The 24,842-nt window shown below is 39.1% G+C and overlaps 1 protein-coding gene across 3 annotated transcripts in view; it reads right to left on the minus strand.

Moving 5' to 3' along the window:
- The window catches only part of MPPED1 (metallophosphoesterase domain containing 1), a 67,898-nt gene that overhangs the window by 26,519 nt on the left and 16,537 nt on the right, over positions 1-24,842 (minus strand). For all 3 annotated transcript variants that reach the window (XM_069806966.1, XM_069806965.1, XM_069806967.1), the window contains 2 exons: positions 21,228-21,413; positions 5,410-5,631 (listed from right to left, as the gene is read on the minus strand). In XM_069806966.1, coding sequence (XP_069663067.1) covers positions 5,410-5,631; positions 21,228-21,413 — 408 coding nt within the window. The remainder of the gene's footprint in view (positions 1-5,409; positions 5,632-21,227; positions 21,414-24,842) is intronic.

Consider the following 24,842-nt stretch of genomic DNA (forward strand, 5'->3'; position numbering starts at 1 on the left):
TTTTCTCCCCCATCCCACTGGGTGGGGGGGAGTGAGTGAGCGGCTGCGTGGTGCTTAGTTGCTGGCTGGGGTTAAACCACAACAAATTGTCATATGTTTGGCAAGTGGGCTTTGATTGTCCCTTCCTTTCCCACATTGTGAAAAATGAAAAAAAGCACTGAAAGAGATAAAATGCTCTCGTGCCACCTTGTATGCCTGTTTGAAAGCAGGAGGACCAAAGTTTCTCCTGCAGTTGTGTATAGCTGCTTAGAAGCATTATGGAAATTCAGTGGCTAGGAAGACGTTTTCCTTCTGCCACTTGTATTTCTTTTGCTATGTCAAGTAAAATGTGTACTCTTAACCTGCCGTTAATGCGCAATACCCACCTCTTAATAGAAAATGCCACTGAATTCCTGCCATTTTCCACAAGATCAGAGCATACACACAGAATACCTGTTCTTCTGCAGATGCACATCTTTTCTATGAATTTGAGGCGGGGTGCAATATTAGACTTTGGGGGAACAGCCAGTATAACCTTTGCCAGACACAAACAGCTTCTGATTATTGATTAGGCGTCAATTCATTAGTCTTCAGGTCATATCAGTAGTTATTGCATGCAACAGGAGAACAGAGAGCCTAGTTATTTACTCATCCAGTTGTAAAAAACTCAATGGAAAAAACACATAGTAGGGCAGAGTCCATTATTGGAACTTTGTGCAGCAGAGAAGCAGATGTAGCAACACTCAGGACCACAAATGCAAGTATGAATGAACCTCAGAGAGGTGTTCTCATGTTGAGACAAAAATGTACGTGCACATCTATAGACATTTATTTTTACATGGCAATTCTGAATAATGACTATAAAAGGAATAATATATAGTTGACTCATTCAGCAAGCACAGCAGATCTTGTGCACTGAATGCATCAGGGGGTTTTGCGCAAACAGTTTGTAATTGTGCAATTAAAATCTTCAGCAGTGCAGAAGCACACGTGGGTTGTATAGCCTACCTTCATTCCAGCTGTAGCTAACACTAAAACCCTGACCCGCAAAATAGTAACACATTGTGGGGTAATGAACTATAATAGAACGCTGAAAATCTATAACTGAAATACTCACTAATCATTTATTAATATGGTTCCATGAATGACATCGTCATAGAGATAATACCCAGTCTGATGACGCAGAAAACACCTTCTGCTTCAAATCCAAATTCAAATTTCCACTATTATCTCGGCTTCCTGACTTCCAAACTACCTGTTGGGACCATCTACTGCTTGTAGGTAGTTTGATATCAACAGCAAAGCTCCCTCTTGTAAGGACTTTGTTGATACCTGTTCATTTCAGGTATCAACACTGACACCTAGCTCTAGCTCCATAGTGGGATTGACAGAATCACAGAAACATTGCTCAAAAGAGACCTTTGAGATCTTTAGTCCAACCTACCACTCCCTACCACTCACCACCACTAGATCTGGTCAGCCACGACTATCTAGCCAAGTCTTCAAAACACCTAGGGTTGGTTTCTCTGCAACCTCTCTGGTGTTTCTGCTTGCGCTATTTTCACTTCTGTGTTATGATTTTGTATGTTACTAAAAAATAAATTAAACCCCTCTGGAAAATGGCTTCATCTTTGGGAAGGCTGAGCAGTCAAAAGTACATTATATAGAATTATTACATAGAATTATTTGGGTTATTCTATCTGCCAGTTTGACTTTTCTCATAGCAGTCCAGAATAAATTAGGGTGTTTAAAAGTACTTTCCAACCAGAAGCTTTCCAATTTATAATAAATGCTACTGAGGAACCAAAGTCTTTGTTTTACATTCACAGCGACTATGGTTATTCTCTACACAAGATCGCTTCCAGGTCTGCGAATATGTTCTGGCCATGTCCTGTGTTTTGCTGGGATGAAACCAGAGTGCATCTTCCTGTGCCTAGCTTTTTATGAAAAAAATCATGGTGTCCCGGCTTTATATGGGAGAAAACCCCAACAGTTCCCAGCGTCTGGGCTACACTAGAAGGAAGCATGTTGCACTCTTACTGATGCCCTGCTCATCCAGATCTGGCAACCAATACTGTACAGGGCACTGTCAAAAGCATCAGCTGCCTAGGCCAGAGATAGCCACCCTTAAAATTCAAGGTTGCTTTTGACACATTTAACATCTTGGATTTCCCAAGTTTCTCATGAAGCATCTAATGTTTTTACACCCCTCTCCCTCATCATCTATACTGATAATCCACAGTCCAAAATACCAGTGTTGCAAATACTAATTCCTAAATAGCAGCTTTTGTGCTTTGCAGCTTGTATTTCAAAATGGCTGCTCCCTGCTTGATGATAATACTAGCGTAATTAACATTTAAGGCAGTTAAATTTTCGTTAGTGAATAGAGGCTCAGTCTGGCACTTGAAATCTTGCCCTTGGAGCCCAGCAGAGTTAGAGCATTGGTTTCTGAGACAAAACAGTGTCCCATTTCTTCTCTGCAATTAAAAATAACCACTGAGTTTTAGATAATAATAGAGGTCAAAATACCCAAGAGCTATTGAAAATATTTAACCACACACAAATGGTACATATTTAAAAGGCCTTAGAGACTGGCATGTTACACAAACCAGTCAAGCAACTAAAACATCTTAAGCAGAAGTACAATGAATTGTGTACAGGTCATACATAAAAATGCAGACGGCTACAGGTAAACACACCAAGTTAATGCTGGTTGGCATTCACTCAGACCTTACTCCAGCGTTCTTGAAGTACTTTGCAACTATAGATTAACCTGTTTTATAAAGGAGGGATATCTCTAGCTTGTACTTATTTTTACAAAGGGTGAAGTAAGACAAAAGGTCAGGGCTGTAACCAGAAACGGAAAGGCAGGATCTGGGGCCCCAGCCTATTAATTTCTAGATAGCTCACCTTATTAAATAGAGTCACATATGGACAACAAACATAAACTGTAATTGGGAGTTCTCCAATTAAACAAATCCATTCAAAAAGCTAGATGCATATTTTCAAGGCTAGAAAAGAAAATTGTTTTAGGATACTAAACAAGCAACTGCATGAAATGTAGCTTTTTTATTGAGTTCTGAGATCTTAAAGAACTCTAAGTCTTGACTAGGTTCAAAAGCATTTTCTAAAGGACTGGCTTCGTGACGCAAGGGCAAAAAAAAGATTCACCATGGAAAGTTCACCAAAGTTCTGTAGGTTTTTAGAGATTACATTACTATGATGTAGAAAGAAATGGAGATTGATTTCCCAGAGAGGCTATGACTAACCTCTCTTTTCAGGGTGAATGAAGTATAGAAGCAAAAAGAAATGCTAAAGAACAGTAGTCATCAGTAGGCACGGATCTGTACTACAGCCTTCAATCTAGCAGGCAGCTAGTTTAACCCACACAAAATAGCTGTTCCTCTTCCTAAGTTTTCTGACTGGTGGGCTGGCTGATGAGACTTTATTACTTCTGCATCTGCTGTTCTGATAGACTAATGAAGAACAACTTATTATTGCTATTATTGTTGTTGCTGTTTCCACTGGACATGACATCAACTAGCATGGACACTTCATTCAGCACTGCATAGTAACAAGCAAAAAAACCAGTTTAGCTGGAAGACTTGCATCAAGACTCTCTCCCATATGGAGTTAAGCAAAGATCTTCAAAGGACCTTACAACACCCATCTTCCAGGACCATGAGGGGTGGGAGATGAGTTAGCAACACTGTGAAATATGTAGTGTGGAAATTTAGATATAATCTGAAGGTGCATAAATGATAGAAAGCAATCTTTTTTCATGAAGAATAGGTCATGCCAGATAGCTTAGACAACTTGTGCAAAATGACAGGATTAGTGCACAAAGGGAATGCAGCAGTTCTGATTTTACAGAAACATTATTTATGGGTTAGTGGGTAGACGAAAGTTTTCTGAACAGATTTTTACAGATCTAACCATACCCAGAAAGTTCAAATGGTTTCCTTTAGCCTCTACTTAGTGCTACTTTATAGGTAGTGTTTTGCTTTAATTTAATTTATCTAGACTTTAATAAGACTTTTGGTACTTTACTGCCTGGAAAATTATTACTGACACTGGAAATATGGTGCCTGGTTATGAATATTGCAATGAAGATATGAAGTTGCCAGACATATTGTAAACAGAGCATAATTACAGTATTTACAGTTGAACATCAAAATGGGAAGAGATGCCAAGTGGCATTTCTCAGAAGTTAATATTGGGACTGATACTATCTAATATCTTCCTTAATAATTTGGGAAATGAAACAAATTGTACATTGATTGAATACACAGTAGACACAAGAGGAAGATGAACTACAACACAGCAGGTGGGTAGGTTATAAAAAACCCAGAAAGAGCTGGAGATTTAAGACGGAGAGAGAGAAGGGTGCATTTAGAAGAGAAGCTATTTAATGTAGACAAATGTAGAATAATAAGCTCAGAGAAAATTAACACCCATCTCAAGTAACCAAATGGGAAAATGCCAATTTTCATTAAAAAAAAATCCAAGAGACTTCACAGTTTATTCACACTGAAAATTCACATTGGGGTATATGCATCAGGTTTGACAACTTGTTTGCTACATTCCAGCCTGATGTGATTTTAAAGGGAAGAAAAACAGATTCCCTTAAAAACCTGCCTTTTAAAATAAATTTTTACTTATTTTAAATATATACCGAATGCTCATAAAAGACCCAATTTACAGTCCTGTTAGTGGAAATAACATAGTACTAATGTAACATAAGAGACACAGAAGCAGCCCACAAGAGGTCCAAGATGGAAGTCAGGAAGCCAAAGCCCATCCGTCTCCAATACTGTCAAGGAGTTCTAAGTGTTCACTCTATGCAGCAGAGCAAAATCCATTAAATACTAGGTTACCACTGATTTGTTGACTTTAGTTTAGAAGCTCAACTATACCTTGTGGAAAGCTATTACTGTATAAAAGAAAGTAAGATTCTGAGGGATATTAAAAAAAAAAAAAAAGCCTCAACAAATACTGAAACAAGCTTGCTGCATTAAATGACTACTGTATATGCTAAGGAACCTTAAATATTATCTGTAGGATGGAAATTGTCAAAAGAATGTACCCTTGCAATAAAATTAACCTGTAATTATATAAATTCACTAAGAATAGAAAACATTTTATGACACAAGAACCCCCTACATGGACTATGTTAGAGAACTGCTCCTGGCTGAGAATTTAAAGGCACACTATCTTTTTCCCATCATTATTTGGTTAACAATACTTACAATACAAGTACATTATTTTGTCACAGGACTGATTCATTACAAGAATATATAAAAACTTTATCAAACTGAGTATTACTTTTCTTCCTAACACAGCAATCCAGATATAGCTGATGCATATGAAATGGCTGATGTGATAGCAATCAACAGTATTTTTTTAATGTATGCTTAAAAACCTGCTTACCAAGGGGAGCCATATATTCTGAATCCCCTCACCGTCACTTCAGAGTCTTGAAGATAGATGCAGTTTGTTAGAAGAGACTGTACATTTTCATAGCTCTCTGGCTTCAGCTTAGAAACAGAGGGGAAATAGTAAAAGTCCTGCTTGATTAAGTCAGCCATGAATTCCTGGTCAAAGGTCAATTCATGATTTCCTGCTATCACAATCTTGTATTCATAGGGCAGGCTACCTAAAACAGTGAAAAACAAACAAATTACTTGTTTTATGGAAATTCTGACAAACGAAAACAGACAGACTCACAAACTATTATCGATTCCTATAATATGCTCACATATTTGAAACAATCGAGCATATCCCTACTATGTGTTACTGTAATTCCCGGTGATTTCAGGTAAATGACATTACTGTCTTTTTCAGGGCACACTATGATTTAGCATGCTTAGCATTAATGTGTTGAAACTACTTTCAACTCATCAACCTTAAAAACCAGCCTGCAGACTCCTGCTCTACTATTTACTGCTACTTAATTGCCATTTGTGCTGCAAGTATCACTTACTGTGACAGTGATGATAACTCTTTGACAGAAATTAGGGTTCAAAGAAGATCGTCCACAATGCTTCATAAAATAATGTCACCTCTCCTCTCCCAGACCTGTAGTCTTTATCAGTTTGTACTGAGGAGGTCTTACAGACTCAGAACTTGGGTCAGCCAGAGGGGTCTGCTGCCCTCTTCGCCCTGACATTAAGATCAAACCTTCAAGCAAGACAGGGATTGGGTTTAGCTGTCAAAACTCCACATTCCACACAAGAAGTCTCGCGGTTTGCCTCTATCCCATTTTTTTTCCTGCTCCATTTTCTCAGTGACTTCCTTAGATCCGTGGACTATAATTTAAAGTGACTCACGTTCAAGAATATTTTACAACCCGTATTTAGTGAAAAACTTTACAACAACCTCCTGCTGAAGGCAAGAATATATATGCCCACACACGTGGGTTCTTCCAGAGAGCAGCATTGCAACAGAAACTTTCCACCTGACTCTACATTTGGTTATCAACTGGATTCTGCCCTGGAGAGCAGGCATCACCTGTCTCAAAAAGCTCAACTTCTAAGTATATCTGAGAGGAAACAAAGACAGAAACTGTGTAAAGCTGCATTCAATAGCTTTGCTTCTGCACTATTAATTTGCATCAGAACGAGGACAGTTGGAACAGATTGGGAGCAGAAAGAAATATTTTACTGAAAATGAGACCCACCCTGCATAGCAGCAATTGTGTCTTTTTTTTATTTTAAAAATGTGTTGTTGATAACATAGAAACCTTAAGTGATGACCCCAAGCCTAACCTAGAGGTAGGATATTTAGAGAATGTAAAACACCAGCCAATGTGCAGTGGCAAAAGTTGGCATGAGTAGGACTTAAAAATAAAATGCAACAGCATGATTCAGAGTTACAGAAACAGAAGACAGAGAACAGTGCTAGCCCAGAGGAGATGCCACATGGCTGAACTCATTATTTGCCAAATGAAAAGATCTGGGTAACTCTGAAATATGTTTCAGGCACTTGTAACACCTGTATTAGGAAAATCGATTGTACAGGTTTCAGTCTTTCCTGTGGACCCAAGACATACATGCCTTTAGAATATTTATTAACAGAAACTCTTTTCAGATATTTATAATTACACGTTGAATGCTGGAGATTCAATTATTTACCTGAAAGACTAGCTGAGATGCAAATTTTGCCATTTTGGCTTCTGAAATGCTTAGCATTTTGCAGATGTGTACTCCATCTCTGCAAGTTTTCTGGGTGTGTGCACACATACACACACAAGTTAAAATGTTACTTACAGGCCACAGTCTGTATGGGCATCTACAGGCCTTAAAGCATTCTTGGGAAACAGGAAAATAAAGAAATCCTGTATGCTGCAATATTGTTAACAATTCCATTTCTATTCTGTTTTGTAAATCTTTTCCAGCTCATCTGATCCATCCATCTAGCAGCCAAGAACCTGTACGAGCTGGTTATAGTTGTTGCTTCCACTAATGCATTTATGTCATGTTGCTGTCTGTGGGTGTTACTTAGGCAAATTAGCAAATTACTCTAAATGTACAGTTACATTTATTATAGTGGCGGCCAGAAGCGCTGCTTTAGTTACAGGTCTGTCAGCTTTTCAATTAACAACTGTGTTTTTGATGAGTTTGCAGCTCAGGTTTTTTCTTCTTTCATTCCATACCAGGCAGCAACTTGCTAAACCTATTTCCCTCTCTTTGTCTCCACAAGCCCTCTTTACCCTTTAAATCTTAATTTTTTGTCTAAAACGGGGCTATTTTTTGTTGCTTGCACATAAATTTAACAATATTTTGTTTAAACTTTGCTCCTCAGAAGACTTTAGAACATGCTTCACTTTTCACTCCAAGTGCTCTCAAAGTGCAAAGTCAACCTTAGGCAGAAATCTTTGAACCCTTGTTCTTGGCTGGTCACTATTGTCATGAACTATAGGACACCAGTTGAGCGGCTGCAGATGAAGACCCTCAGCTATCAGACCACAATATCGATTACATATTTCCCATCTTCCCTGCTTCCAGTGTGATCCATACTTACCTCACTCTAGCCCACATGCAGAAATCAACACCGAATGCTAAACATCTCTTTGCACTAAAGCATGGTCCTCCTACCACTGACCTCAGAGGGACCAACACCACCTTACTGGGGCAGGACCACAGTCCAACATGGTGTGTCAGCACAATCCTGAGAAATGGTGAATGTTTCAAATGCTTTTTATAGCATGAAGAGCCACCAAACACTAGCAATATCTGATCAATACTTACCTGAAAACCACCTTAAAGCAGCAACTCTTTCCTACTTCTGACCTACAACTTCTTACTTTTCCTTTTTATATGTTATTACTTAAACTGTTCTGTAATTTCTTATTTCATTATGACCTTCCAACATGGTTTTCCATCTCTAGGCACAGACTACTGCACAATTTGTAGCCTTGGCTTGGTCCTTGGCTAGGACCAAGACCTCCCCAAGAACACTAGCTGCTGTATGGCTCTGTTTCTACATCTGTCCATAGCTGTAGAACAACCACTTTTCCATCTATTATTTTTTGTGCCAGCAGCTCTTCATCAGAGATAATTTGAACACTTCCAGGTTGACCAGTTTATTCCCACAGCTGCTAGTGGGAGCTACTGACAAGCTGGGTAGAAAAGACACCAGGCACATTTCCTGTCCCTCGTTAAACAAACTGAGCTGAGAATGTTGAATTCCCACTCGTGCAGGTTTTCATGGCTTCTGTAACAATTGCATTTGGCTAAGAAAGATTCCTACCAAAGACAGCAGTGGCTACAACATACCTATGTAGTGGGTTCCTTTTGTCTTCCATTTACAAACTCCATGAAAACAAGCCTTAGTAAAGGCAGTGGCTAACATTTTCATTTGCTAAGCTCTTTTCCCTTTTATCTTCTTCTTTTCCAAAATAGCCATATGCTAAACATTAAGTTCCATGACTGCTCATCTGTGTGGGCACCAATGGTACTACTAGAGCAACCTTGAGCATATCATGAGTGACTGACGGCCCTGAAATAACAGCGATGGGGATGTGACCGTGGTGGTACCTCCTCAATCCCTCCAGTGAGAGGGCTCACTGCTCAGGTGGGAGTGGATGCACCCCACAGCCAACACAATGCTGAGTGGCTAGAGCTGCAAGCAGGCCTGTAGCTTCTCTGACCACAGGACCCTTTCTGAAGAACAAGGATTGCTGCGCAGGGATGGCATTCCCCTGGCAAACTGGGGCAAGAGTGTCTTTGCCAACAGGTTCGCTAATACCGTGGGAAGAGTTTTCAGTTAGGTGTGCTGGGGAAGGGCTGTCACGCTGTGAAGAGAAGTGAAGGCATGCAGGCAGTGAGGGAGCACCTGGGGGACAACAGGATGGCAAAGGCTCTTGCGCTACCCTTGTAAAAGCAGCCTCACCGCGGCTCCTCTCAGGCACAGCATTGGGTACAACCAGGAGGGAGAAGTCCATGCACAGTGGAGAGCTGTGACATCTCTGAGATTATGTAGACGGTGGGATAGGTCACCTGACTGGAGTGCCGCAATGGATGGACACAGGTCTATCACCTTTGAAAAGGATTGGAGAAGTTCCCAATGGCTGGGAAAAGGTACATGTCCCACCCATCCTCAAGAAAGGCAAGAAGGGTAATCTGGGGAACTATATGCCATCAAGCCTCACATTAGGCCTCTGAAAATTAGGAAACAAATCTCCCACAAAGTAATTTTCCAAGCACATGAAGGTCAGGAAAGTGATTTGGAACAGCCATCATTGATTTAACATGGGTAAATCATACCTGACTAATGCAGTTGCCTTCTATGAGGAGATGACTGGCTCTGTGGATAAGGGAGAGCACTGGATGTTGTTCACCTCGATTTTAGCCTTTGACACAATCTCCCATAGCATCCTTATAGCCAAATCGGTGAGATATGGATGGATGATAAGGTGGGTCAAATATTGCCTGGAATACTGGTCTCAAAGGGCTAGAATCAGTGGTACAAAGTCCATCCAGCAGTCAGCCACTAGAAGTATCCCTCAGCTAGTGACGCTGGGGCCAATACTGCTTCCCATCTTTACTAACAGCCTGGATGAGCTGAGGGAGTGCACTTCCAGCAAGTTTCCAGACAACACCAAACCAGGGGTGGCGATCTGATGACCCACTCTGGAGGGCATGTCTGCTATTCAGAGGAACCTCCGAAGGCTGGAAAAATGGGCTGAGAGGAACCTCATAAACTTCATCAAAAGCAAATGTAAACTCCTGCACCTAGGATAGAGAGTAACTTCATTCAGCAAGACTCACCAGTGTGTCTTTGTGGCAAAGACAGCCAACCACATACTGGCCTGTATTAGTAACAGTGAAACCAGCTGAACAAGGGGAGTGATCTTTCTCCTCTGTCTAGCACTTGTGAGACCACATCTGGAGTGCCGTGTCCAGTTCTGGGTTCCTCAGTAAAAGAAAAAGACTAACAAACTGAACCAAGTTCAGCAGAGGGCCACCAAGATGGTTGGGGAATGTGGCATACAGGGAGAGGCTGAGATCTGAGTCTGTTCAGCCTACTGCTGTCTGCAACTACCTGATCTCAGGATAAGAGCAGGTAGAGCTAGGTTCTTCGCAGAGGTGCACACAGATAGGACACGGGGCCACAGACACAAGTGGGACCATGGTATAAGGAAACAATTTTACCATGAGGATGGTCAAAAAGTGGAATAGGTGCCCAGAGCAGCTGTGAAATCTCCACCCTTGGAGATATTCAAGATTCAACTGGACAAGGTTCTGAGCAGCCTGCTCTAACTAGACCTGCTTTGAACCGGAGGTTGGACTCAATGGCCTCCAGAGGTCCCCTCCATCCTGTGCGATTCTAGGTTTCTGTAAGTCTACACTGGAAAACGAACAAGAATTTTAAAGAGCCTGCAATGCTGAAAGAAATTAAAAACTCATTTTGTGTTGTGATTCTAATGGAACAAATCTATGGTAGATAAGCAATTTAACAGGACTAAAGATTATGTTCCATTAACTTTGGTGTAAGTTTCTTGTACTATCCATTTAGCAGATGAGTAGGACTAAACACCCAACTGATAGCCAATTAACATTTGATGCTAGCATATGGCTTTGCTGGTGGGCAGGTAGCAACTTGGTATTAATACAGAAGCTCTATGTATCCAAAGATATTAAAGAAAATTTATGGCTGTCACAGGAATTCTGCACACACATCCAGGACAAAATTCATTCCCCAGTAAAATTAAGGCAGCAAGCATGTAAGAAATAGATCTGCCCTTCAGGAGTGCCAAGAAACACATGCAAGAACATATGTTATGGGAGTCAAAGATGTATTTTCAAACCAAAAAAAAAGGAAAAGTTATGAATTTGGGGAAAGCTACATTTTTTTTCTGATCTCATATTTTGACTAGCCAAAACAAGGCAAGTGTTTTTGCCCAAAGACCAGGGATCCCCCTGTTCTTGGCACCTGAGAAGCTTCCGCTAAAATATCCCTATAACCTGGAGACAAACTACAACTAGAATCGGTTGGCAAAAACTTACCTGAACAGTCTTCTGTATTAAAATTATTAAAATACCACTTGGATGGAATGGGATATATTTGGAAATTCATGTAGTGATTCTGACATTACCAAGGAAACAAAACGAAGCAAAATGTCAGTTTAAAATATTTTGGGGTGAATAAAAATTTCATTTCTAAGCAAAACTTCACATTTTTTTTCTAAAATAAGGGGGGGGGGGTGTCCTCCCATAATGTCTAACTTGCAAGAAATTAAAATTATTTTCCTCCATAATCAACCTCTAGCCACTTCATCCTATTTAGATTTGGAATTAACAGAAATATCTACACATCAAAATTCTGTCAGAAACACACTGGCTCCAATTCTGCCCCGGGCTTCAGGGCTTTCTCTTTCAGGCCACATCCAACTTTTGCCTTCTGCCAATTTGGAATGGAGCTCCATCCACTCTTTCAGCCTCTATCTTAACATGGGATGAGAGATTTTTCCTTTCCTTTTCTTTCTTCTCTGCTACATGGTTCTTCATCTTTCTCCTTTCTGTTTTGTAATCTCCCCCTGTATGCAGAAAAATGCTGGAGACACATTATCTTCCACTTAATTTAGCAGTTTTAGCAAGGTTATCTTTTTCTCACAGAAACAAAACTTGTAGAAGTACGATGCTTTACACTTCTGTATGCTTGTCTCTCCATATCCCTCTGAAAATGCCCAACAGATTCAAAAGTCATTTACTATATTCAGCAGAGGAGTAAAGGCCTCAAAGATAATTATGTTCCCTTCAGTTTCCTGAAAGTGTCTGAGAAGACTAATGCCCAGTCTGAAGGAGAGGCTTCAAAGGAATGAGACACATTAGGTGTCTCCCAAGAACCCACAGAAAGTCTATGAGACAAAATCCAAGAAGTCAGGCAACAGTGGTTCTGCTCCCAGAACAACTCATCACACAAAAAATTCTGCCCTAAATCTCCTAAATCAAACGTAATTTATTATTCTTTGAGATTATTTTACTATCAAAAAGCCTGGGGTATCATGTTTAGCTTATATATAGCCAGATGCTATTATCGTCTTACTAACTTCTTAACTAGATACATGGAGTTTTTGCCAGTTGTGGCAAACCCTCCTCAGAAAGTTTCTTAGCCTTTGTTTGCTTAGTATAAGAATCTGATCGTAGTTCTGGTAATATAACGTGTATAAGAGTATATATATTGTTTAGCTAGTAACATCTTTGTTTATTCCTTTCATTACTGTAGATTACTAATTAAGAGAATCAAGTGACTATCTAATTTTTTGCATGTTTATGCACCAATTACAAAATTATTACAGCAATTCTTAACTTCTAAACTACAGTAGGTCCTTTTTATGGTGAACATAATTTTTACAAAATAACTTGAAATGCTGGGGAACCATTACTTGAACTACAAAACTGCATAATGCAAAGCACTGAACAATGTGCCTTTGTTTGCTATTTCTCTGCATCTGAGTTTGTTCTAAGTAGAATTCTGTGTGCTTAAAGGTTCATCCTGTTCTATCAGCAGGTCGTCTTCTCCGTAAATTAGATCAACACTGCAAATAATTCAAAAGCAAATGCATGATGTTTATACTCCAGGCTCCTCTTGTACTAAGAGGTTAGGCATCTTTATCAACCAGTGACCTCCTTTGCAGCTTACAATTGTTATCAACTTGCAACTTCACGAAGATAAATGCAAACTTATACAAGCAGATGTGCTTTGCTTCTCTCCTGGTATTGTACTAAGCAGAATTTTTAGTATTCATTAAAAGCAGCGACAATCATATAAGTGCCCACTTAATGCTTTTTTCCCTCTCATTTCAACCTTTTAGAATACAGCAGTGAGTGATATAGTAAAAAGACTGCATAACTGTCTCAGATTGCTTTTTTAGCATCTCTTTGACAGTTCTGTGTTTAAACACTGGGGCTGATGTCTGGGAAATTCACATTAACATACTTTTTGTATGGTGTGTAATCTGGAATAACATTGTAAATGAACACTCCCTCCTAAGTCATCTGTAACCTGCTAGCTCTAGACATTCTTGCGTTGTAAAAGCCAGTAATTATATCAAACACTAAAACAGCAAACATATACTATACTGCTCACATTTGCAAAACAGGATTTCTTAAAATAAATAGATAAAGGCAAACCAAACTAAAAAATATCTGATAATAGTCCAACTTGGGCTCTTTGATATACTGTTTTATACGCACCCACACACATGTATAATAATTGGCCCAAATTACTTCTAAAGGAAAAGTGGCTTCCTCTTACCCTGGGTTTATTTAATTACCCTGTAATTACACAGAACCAACCCAGTGCATGCTGCAAACTAGGACATTAGAGTAGCTGTAGTGACTCAAACCAAAAGATTATGTAGCTCTGTACCTCCTGTCCACTAGTGGTCAGTAACAGACACCCAGAAAATTGTACAGCTGCAAGGTCTGCCTAGGCTGAACCTTCCTTTGGTATGTCCCCTTAGATCGTGGCAATTAATGGTTTGAAAGTCCCCAACTACATAAGCCACAGAGTCCATTTTCATAAATATTTTTTCCTTTTTGCTTTCTGGAATAGTTGTAGTCTTAAATAATATACCTTTCTGAGGAGATAAATTTCTACAACAGCTTTTCCGTCCTTCAGAATATACTAGTTTTGGTTTACAACATGTATCTGGGAACAATGAAAGCAAAGGAGATAGAGAACTGTGTTAAAAAGTAACAATTAAAAAATACTTTAGACTTCCTACATGGATCTCTCTGCACACTGATACAGATTCCTATTCAGGTCTTCAGATTCCACAAAGGTGCTTTCAGCATCTCCCACTTGTCACCTTCTGGAAGGGAAGACTACAAAGAGCTGTGTGTCATGTCACCGTACGAGGTGCACAGCACTAATAACAATGTTTAATGTTTGTGTATAGTGCTTTGCAATAGCTGTTCAAAGTGCTGTACTGAGAATAATTAATCCTCCAACACGTTCATGTGGTAGGTGGATCAAGCATCATTTTCACAATTTTACAAGGGGGAACGATAAAGAGGCTGTCAAATCTGAAGAGGACTAACTAGAGTTTGGTTGCCTGTCTTCCTCAGGCTCTTTCAAATATCTCTGCCAGAGGCAATGACAGTTCACAGAATCATATTCCAGATCTTTCAGTTCCCTGGTTGCTATCTGCACTTCTGGGCCACACCGCCTTCCTAAAGCTACACTTGTCTGCTAGTCTGGAATAAGACTGGGTATTTTTACTCACTTGCTTATTTTGGGGGGTCAGGGAACTCAATATTTAGAAAATCACAGCACGTTTTTAGGTGAGTCATCTCAGAGACTCAGAATCTTGAAGTTTGGCTACTTTCCACTCCATCAGTGAAAAGAAGCAACCTTGGTATTAGTCCAAAGTACAAGAAATCCCCCCAAAGCATCCATATGTTTGGAAGGAGGGAATGAAGGAAAAATCCTTTAGCACCTACCACTCCTATAGCTTCTACAGCTTCTCACCACTAGCATGGGAGGCGTACCTGGAAAACAGTTGTTCTGGGTCATCTTCCCAACACAGGGATGTAGCTTAAATATTCCCCGAGACTCTGGCAGCCAGTTTAATGTTCAAAAGTCTTCAGGACATACTAACTCCCCAGAACTGGAGAAATACTGGAAGAGTGTGCTGCAGTGCACTTTGCTGTGCTGTACCGTCTGAGCCTTAGATGTACAAACCGATCTGAGCCATCACACATTTAAGAAATGCAATATAAACCAACACTTCTTTAGTATGCCCAGTCTTTTAAAAATGACATCTGTTCTAAATCCCTACACAGCTCAATGTTTTTCACTGCATTTCCAAAGCCATTCTTTTGTAAATAGATAATTAGTGCTTAAATACTTCTTTCAAGGGGTTTCTACATTAACATAAAAATAGTGTAATTACCGATGGTCAAAATGGCATGACTACAATTTATAAATTCTAATTTCTTTTGCTGCTCTGAAGCTGATTTTCTTTCTTCTTCAACACAATTTTAATCTGTTTTAAATGTGAGTATTATTGAACCTAAAAATATAAAATACCTGTTAACAGAGGAAGAAAAATAACTACCATCATTTTGCAAGATTGAACAGTAAAGCAAAAGTAAAGCTAAGCCTACTGTTTCAGGCTTTTCTGAAGATCTTTTATTTTTTATCAAGAACTTCAAAGTAGAGATGATGTTTATTGACCAAAATTATCTGATTTTGTTCTACAATCTAATACTAGAAACAGGTGATTCTAGTAGTGCTAGTTACTATAGCTGGGAAGGCATCTTCACTCTACAATATTTTTAGTGTGAAATAAAATATCTTTTGAGCTGAATCTGCTGCCCAGGTTAATTCCTGAAGTGCATGTCAAATAATTTAATCCTTTTTTGTGTGTGTGTGTACGATATGCAAGTAAGATTAACATTTTTAGGACAAATGCTCTGAAGAGCTGATTATTGTTTTCCACTACAGTGCAAAGCCACCTTCTATTTTTTTATTTCAACTTTAGCTCGAATGTGAATTTCAAATAGGAAGACTGTCTTTGACATTGGAAAACTCAAGCAAACACAGTGAAACAATAGATATTATAAAATGTGTTAGTTTAAGTAATCTTTCCAATCCATGCACAGAAGATAATTCTCAGAGAGAATATGGAAGTATGTGTTGCAGCTTCTATCACAGATTGGCTATTTAGTTAAATTTCCAGGAAAGTAACCCACAAGCTCAAAGTGACAGTGGGTCCTGGAGCATACACAATTTGGAAATGATATTACAGACTTGAGCAAAGGGAATTACAAGAGCAGCTGAGCCAAGCAGGCAATTTCCAGTGCCAACAATATGGGATATAAAAAATAGAGATGGTTTTGGAGTCATTATTTGATGAGTGCACTAAAGTAGGACATGTGTCTTTGTATTTGTCCTACAACACTTTTGATTTATATGCAGGTAGGGAATAAATACCAAAACAAAAATAATGAAAAAGCTGAGGACAAGGACAGCTACAGCGCATAGTGAGCTTGATATATCTCATGATATAATCTGCCTTATCTACCCTTGATTACATAGAATCATAGAACAGTTTGGGTTGGAAGGGACCTTTAAAGATCATCTAGTCCACCCCCGCCCTGCCATGGGCAGGGACGTTTTTCACTAGATCAGGTTGCTCAAAGCCCCATCCAACCTGACTTTGAACAATTTCAATGATGCGACATCCACAACCTCTCTGGGCAACCTGTTCCAGTGTCTCACCACCTTCATTGTAAAAAATTATGTCCTTATATCCAGTCTAAATCTACCCTTTCAGTTTAAAATTGCTGCCCCTTGTCCTGTCACTACAGGCCCTGGTAAAAAGTCTTTCTGCATCTTTCTTATAAGCCTCCTTTATATATTGAAAGGCTGCAATTAGGTCTCCCCAGAGCCTCCTCTTCCCCAGGCTGAACAACCCCAACCCTCTCAGCCTTTCCTCACAGGAGGGGTGCTCCAGCCCTCCTGATGGTTTTCGTGGCCCTCCTCTGGACCCGCTCCAACAGGTCCATGGATTTAGAAACAATTCCCCCAAATTATTTTCAGCTGTTTACAGTGGTGTCATTAAAATCTCCTGGACATACTGGAAAATTAGCATATGCTCAAAGCTGTCATACCATGCACCCTTATAATGTCATCAGAAAGTTTCACTGGCCTCATGGCCTTCCATTTGGCCCTACTGTAATACGTATTTTGTACTTCATTTTTTCTGATTCTCCAAAATGGGATTTTCAAATTTGGAAGAAAAAAATACAGTCAGAGAAGAAACTAGGTAAAAAAAGGAAAAGATGAAATATAAAAACAGGAGAAAGGTCAATTTGGGGAAAAAAGGGAGGGAAATGACCAGGTTGGCACCATTGGCAAGCTTTATAAACTGACTTTCTATCCCTTTTTCCCTTCTTTTTCTAAGCTGCCCTGAATAAGAGTAGCAAAACAGAAATCTGACTTGCAAAAGTACATCATGATACTGCATGACTGGGCAATAAGAGAACAGATGAAACTGAATATAATTTTATGCAGAATAATTCAAGTGCTGGAAAAAATATACCGACTACAGATACACGCTGATGGGTTCTGAACTAGATATTACCTTTCAGGAAAGAGTTCATAGAGTTATAATAGGCAATTTTATGAAAACGCCATCTCATTGTTCAGTCGCAGACAAAAATAAAAACAGAATAATCCACAACACTAGAAAGGAAAAGAGGACAAACTAGGAAATTTTATTATGCCAGGGGATAAATCTGTGGTGTACTCAGATCATGTGCAGTTCTGGTCTCACCATTTTTAAAAGGATATGGAACAAAGAGGTACAAAGAGTGACACAGATGATCAAAGGCATTTAAGGACTTCTAAACAGTCTTCGGCCTGAAAAATATCTTAAGGGTAGATATGGAAAGAGCCTATAAATTCTTAAGCAGAATGAAGAATGAAATTGTTCACTTGCCTCTTCCAGTATTAGGAAAAACCAAATGAAACTAGGAGGTGACAGGTTCAAATCAAGCAAAATTCTTCACACAATTCATATCACATTGTGGAACTCTGATGCAACATTGTGTCGGCCCTCAAAATTTGCATAGATCCAAAAGACAATTAAAAAACTCAGAGAAGAAAAATCTATATATTAAACACAAAGTAATTCTGTGGCTCAAGTTGTCCTTGGGCTGCCTACCAGAGAAAGCTGAGAAAATATGCACATCCAGCTATCACCAGCATGTAATCTCCTCCATACAGTTAGGCATCAACCTAGCCCTAGTAAAACCTTAAATCCCTTCCTGGGAAGGGGGGAGGGGGCTTCGAGAAAAAGAAAAGTGAAAGAAAACAACTAATTACCAAAAAGAACGAAGTGAAATGAAATGAAGTGGAGGGCTTTAGGGGTCAGAGGATAAATAGTCTAAAACTAGGTAACTAAGGGGCAGACAAAGCAGAGCACCTTGGCTGCTGGCCACAGCCAAAGACAATACTGGACTGGAGAGACGATTATCTGAGCTGGTGCAGGCCTTTCTGTGTACCCACATACAGTTAGCCTAAAAAAGAGAGAACATATTTTAGGGCATGACTCAGTAAGCCTCTATTAGCACACTTGAGCATGTGCTTGATATAACCATAAGGTCCCTGGAAGTTAATGATGTTAACGTAAAATATACTTTGCATCAGACAGGCACAGAAATTTTATGTTGAACAGAAAGATAAAATCTGAACTTGCTGAAGGGCCTCTTGAAAAGATGAAACAGGCTGATAAACCAAAGTGGCACAGACCCAAGAGGGTTTGACAGAACAGAAAGCTAAAAGGTAGGAATCAATGCTAGACATAAAGATACGGTGCAAAAGCAGGAGTAGGGTATGTATCTAGTGCCTAAGAGGAAGCTGAGATCAAGGGAAGGTGTAACAAACAAATATTCTAGTGTTTATTCCAAGGCATAAACAAAGTTATAGTCTAATAATGGCAGAAGACAGAGATTTGACAGAACAAAATAACTAAGTGGGAAGGTGAGCCCTGTGCTATGGTATGAAGGAAGGGACAGGGCAATTTTGTGGCAGCAGCTAAGAATGACAGTGAAGGTAAAAGTCCGTGCCAGAGTCTGTCAATTACTTTCTCAAGAAACTACTAAAATGTTAGACAAGGAAGAAGGAGGTTGGGTAGGCTGTGGGAGTTGCAAAAACATGGCAGGTACTGGAAGCAGCTATCTAGAAAAATCAAAACTGTTGGAGACTAGTGCCTTTCACAACAAAATGGACAACCAGCAAAAACTTTTGCAATTTCTTCTTCTCAAAGAGAACACTTTTAACCATTCCACCATTTACTATACTACTTTGCAAACACTCAAGGTATTCAAGAGTTGACAGATTGTTCATTTAAAACAAAAAAAACTTTAAAAAATAAGTAAAGTTTCCATTTTGAAATCTCATCGATTGTAATTTAAAAAAAAAGTTTACAATTTTGAACCAGAACAAAACTTTAAATGCTAGCTAAATGAAACCTATGTAGTGACCTCAAATTATTTTTCTACTGGATTTTCCAGAATGAATTAAAAAATTCAGTTAAATTTTGCATTTTTTCAAACTGCCAAGAAACAAAAAAACCTTTAACTTGATAAATTTGCATATCTCAAAGATACTCTTGCAAAAACATAACTTAAACCACAAAGATCACCTTTTCCCAAGCCGCACACCACCACAGAATTGGAAGTATGCCTGAAAAGTCAGAAAATTAAGCCTTCTTTTGGAATAAAAATGATGAAAAGACCATCACAGAAATGCCTTGGGAAATCTCCCTACCATACTGAGAGGATTTCAGCTTAAGGACTTCTTCAGAACACTGTACAGCTGTGACCAGCAGGGAGGCAGATGGAGAACTAGGGAGACAAAAACTGTGCACCAAGTAATGTGTGTAGCCGCCATCCTTGCTCACTAGCAATATCCCAAAGCACTCTTCTTCCCACACCAGTAGATAAATAAAATGGGTATTATTCACAAGGGATAACCATATGGTTTGTATAATCTTTATATGCTATTTTCAGTACATTATTATAATACATAGTAGAGACCTACAAAATAGGATTAAAATTTGCTTTCTGTTTTACAACCAACCTGTTCCATTCGGGTACAGAGACAGAGGTGAGGGCACTATTAACAGACTGTGTTACTTCCACGTGCTGTCCCCACCTCAATACTCGTAGAACATTGCAATTGTTCCATCTGGGGCATATTATTGGGTTCCCAAGCTCAAATAAATATTTATCAGCCTTGCTGATAATTATTTGCTACTAAATACTTGTTTAAATTGTGAAGTCCTGACTTTTTTTTCTATTCCATTTCAGCCTACATGCATCTGTCTGCTTTGTGCCTTCCCAGTGTGGAATGCTGTAATACGTAGCAAAAAAAGACAGGAAAAATGCAAAAATATCAACTACAGGAAAGAAAATGAACCTAAAAACTGAAATCCATTTACCCTTAAACTGTGTCCTTTCTCTCTCCAACTCCTTCATTTCCTCTCACCCTTTTTTTGATAATGAAGTATCAGAATCCAAAATCCATTTTTATTCTAAATTAAGGTATCTGCACTGCTGCAGAAACAATACCGATCAGGGTTTTTGTCTGGATACAGTGTATGCTTTCCAATTTTCAATGTCATTTTTTTTAGCATATACAAAACATTGCAGAAGCACATGTAAATCACCACTCTCTTGCCCAGTGGAACAGAATTTCAGTCACCAATGCCAACAGTTGCCTACAGAAGGCATCTACATCTGGTCTGCTACATCCAAGACAGCAACCACAGGCACACGTTTTGCTTTGTTTGGAATTCATCACTGTGGTGCAGCTGAGCCTCAGATAAAAAAAAAAAAACGATGAGCCTCCAGGGTTAAACAGACAAATGTTTTCAGTCACAACAACTTTTTTTGTGAGGAAGCAAAGCCATAACAATGTATGTAAGAGGTTTTATGTAAATCATTAAAGGCCTACTGACTTAAATTGTTGCTAACACCAAGAAGTTGCTTAATGTACACTTGAGAGTGTGAAGGCAGAACAGATGAATAGTCTCACAAATCTTATTTGCGCAGTTGGAAAAATGCAAAAAGAGAAAAAAAAATTGATTCCTGCCCACTGCCACTCAAATGTAAAAGGTAAACTAATATTCATCATTTCTGAGTGCATGATGGTTTTTACTGGGAGGCAGAAGGGGCATATACAATCAGTAAACAAATTTACTTTCAAATCCACACAGAATTCAATACCTACCTAGCCACTCGTTGAATTTTTTTACTTCACTAGGAAGCCCCAGCTCAGTAAAATCACCAGCATGTATTAACACATCTCCATATGGCATTTGGATGGGATCAGTTCTTGAGTGGGTATCAGAAATACAGACAAATCGTGTATATCCTGGAGGTTTGGGAGCATCATGGGGCACCGGATCAACCCTGTAGGAAATGCATCATAACAAGGTTATAAAGTACTTATGTACTTCTTAGTGTCTACTTTGCAATTCTAATACTATTTTTTACCTTTACAAAAGATTACACAGGCTTCTAGATCTGTCTGATGGAAGGGATTTATTAAAACAAACCTAACACTAATGGGAGGTGTAAAAATTCTTGATGTTCACATCACAACATTTTCAGTATTTGTTGGGTGGATGGATTAATTTAAAGAGATTAAGGAAAAGAGATTGGACTATGGCAGTAACTCTGAAACAAATACTTACAAATAAATCAAAGGCATTGCCAGTTTCAAAGGAATAGTACTATCCCATTTCATTGTTTAAATATGATTACATGGTACACAGGGAAAAGATTTATTTTAGATACATAAATACATTTAAATACATTTTTTCTAATTATTAACTTTTTTCTGCAAGTTATATAATTCCAGCAAATTTAATTAACACATTTTGGAGATATGTTTCAGTGTATTAATGCAAAGCAAGATAAGAACTCTCCTGACAACAGCTGTAAATGTACATTCAAGCCTGACTATTGTCAGGACAAATGTGGCAACTTTGTGGGTTTAATTATACTAAACGAAATCAGATGCCGTGACCGGTGAGGCTGCATTGTTCAGAGCCCAATCTCGATATTCAGAACTGAGGAAACAAAAAGATCTGACCCAGTTTGATGAGACTTACTTATGATTTAGAAGAGGAAAGCAGAGAACACCTCTCTGGTATATGAGGTATACTTATTTTCAACTCAACCTTTTTACCCTCTATCTGTATTTTGTTAGAATATACAGAACCAAATGTATCTATATGCAGCTATACCATATCTGCTATTCCAGTTAGAGAATTCTGGTGGAATAAAATCAAAAAGCCAGAGATGCAAGAGTTACATTTGTGTCACTAGAAACCAGAGAGATAAACAGAATTGTTATGAATTATTTTACTTTTACAACATTTATTTTGAAACGACAAATAAAGTTAGTTTTGTTCACTGCTGCAGTATGTAATATATATTCCTATTCCTTGTTGGTTGTGCTTCAATTCAGGAGCTTACTTTTATATAAATAAACTCAGAAAAAAAAGTTAAGATATCTTTGCTATTAGTACTACTACTCCTGTTTACTGGGTAAATTTTCAAAAGGCATTTTATTGCTTGAAAGACATAAGATAATAATCTTTAATCATGCAATCTTTTCTCTAAGTCAAAGAATTCTATGAAATTTATAGGCGGGTAAACTGAAGGGTTTTGACAACTTCACAAGATTAGTGAGAGAGTGAGGAATAAATCTAAAACATTGAAATCCTGTTAAATACAGAAAAAGTTCTTAACATTTTCTACAATATTAACTACAAAACTAGAGTATGAACAAATTATTTTGTACCTGTCTTTCCTATACCTTTTTTGGAAGAAGTAGTGTTGGGTTTTTTACAGCAGTACTGAAGAAACAGCCTTTTATTACAAGTACCTTGTGGTCATCTTTCTGAAGTTCCAGTTTTTGAGCAGAAAGTAACCAAACATGAGGTAAGGAGTAAAACCAGCTGTGATCAAATCATACCTAGCGAATGCCCAGCAGTACGTACATGCTAGTGGGATATGTAAGCAAGCGCGTACTGGAAATTGTAAAACTTGGCTGACAAAGAGTAGAATGTTTGGACCCTGAGAGAGAGCAGCTGCGAACGCTGCGTGTAGGGCTGAGGGAGCGTGTATGTTGTGAGAGGACCACGGGCAGATGAAAAAAGGAGAGTTAGTTGCAGGGGGAGTGAGGCATAGGTGGTCACAACCTCAAGCATCGCAGCTGCACGACTGCCATCGCATGTTAAAAATGTCTCTGTTTTGGAGGGAAGAGAGCTGCCACAGAGCAAGCTCCGTGGCTGCTGCGTGAAGGCAGCAGGGGTGAAAAGGAGTACGGATGGTGAATGGTGAGGTCTAGACCAGTGAGTGAGGTTGCCATAAGGTGCGAGCTATGTGAAGGGTAATGCATTGAGTTCATGGAGTTCCTCCACAACATGAACTAGGATAAAAATGACGAGGAGCTGGCCCTGGCTTTCGCTGCAGTTAAATATCAGTTCAGTAAACAGGTTTCTGATTGTTGCTCTCCCCGCCCAGCACTTCCCAAAGTGAGTTACAGGTTGTATTAGAAAGCCAGCTTTAAATTATGCATGCTACCCTGGCACAACATAAAGATATGGACTGGTCTAAATACCACTTTTTGACTTTTCATGGTAGGGTAGCCTTTAAAGCAGGTGCTTCTTCCCCTTCAGAAATCTTTCAAAGCTCAGCACAGCAGTAAGTTGGGTGTTGGGGAGTAGCATGCATTTCACATGTTGCTCCTCTGAAGCTGAATGGAAAAAACAACAGACTTACCATGGCAACCCATGCAGCACATAATACACAGGCTTTTTCTTATAGTTTGGATGGGGACAGGGAAGATGTGGGCAGCATTTTCCTGGTTGCTGAGGTATGTGTAACTTTTAAATCCTGTGCAATGGGCCAGAGAATTTTCATGGCAAAAAGGCATCAATACAAAAACCCAAATAAATGAAATGCAGATTTTTCACATTGAAGTGATAGGCACACACCGAGGCCATACATAGGTAAAAACATATGTCAAGTTTCACAAACGCATCTAAGATGTATGACTGGAAATATTTTCTGAAACCTCGATCCTCATATTCTTGTGTAACGCGTTCCCACAGCAGCTGTCACACCAACACCCAATGCACTGCTTGCAGCGTGAGCAGAGGAATAAAGATCTGCTGATTATTTTTGTGCAAATGCTTTTCTTTAAACCAGTATGAAAACTTGTAGAGAAACTGAAAAGCAAAGTTAAAAAATCTCAGAGCGAAAACACTGCCGGAGGTTAGTTTATACGCTAGATTTCAGTCGTTTCACAAAGGAGCAAAACAGGAACTTTCCAGAAACGACTGATGGACTTGAAAACACTGGCAGAATTTACCACCCTTCTTGTCAGTGGCAAGCCAGTCATCTCGCAAGCACAGGGATGCCAGACTACGATGGAGCTGGAAAGGGCTTTCAGCATGTTATGAGTGCTAAGAAGTAAAACAAGAAATATAAAACTCCACAGAGGATCAAGGAAGAGCTGCAAGACTGAATTCAGAAGAAAAGGCGCATAAAAAAACCCCCTGTGGTTCAAGTAGTTTACTATGAATTCAGATGTTAACAGGTCTATGTGAAATCTGTTTATGATTGCCTGCAACATCACTAATCTAGGTATTTTGAACTATACACAAAGACATGGCAAAGCCCTCACCTCCCTGAAGTTAATGACAAAACTTGCATGGACTAAAGCAGGGCTAAGATTTCACCCATAACAATCACGTGAATAAAAGGTGCTTTTGTTACACTTTTTATGTCTACTTTTCCCTTCTTTGTTACTATTCTATTCACTGG

This window comes from Haliaeetus albicilla, chromosome 19, assembly GCF_947461875.1.
Source record: "Haliaeetus albicilla chromosome 19, bHalAlb1.1, whole genome shotgun sequence".
Taxonomy (NCBI): Eukaryota; Metazoa; Chordata; class Aves; order Accipitriformes; family Accipitridae; genus Haliaeetus; species Haliaeetus albicilla.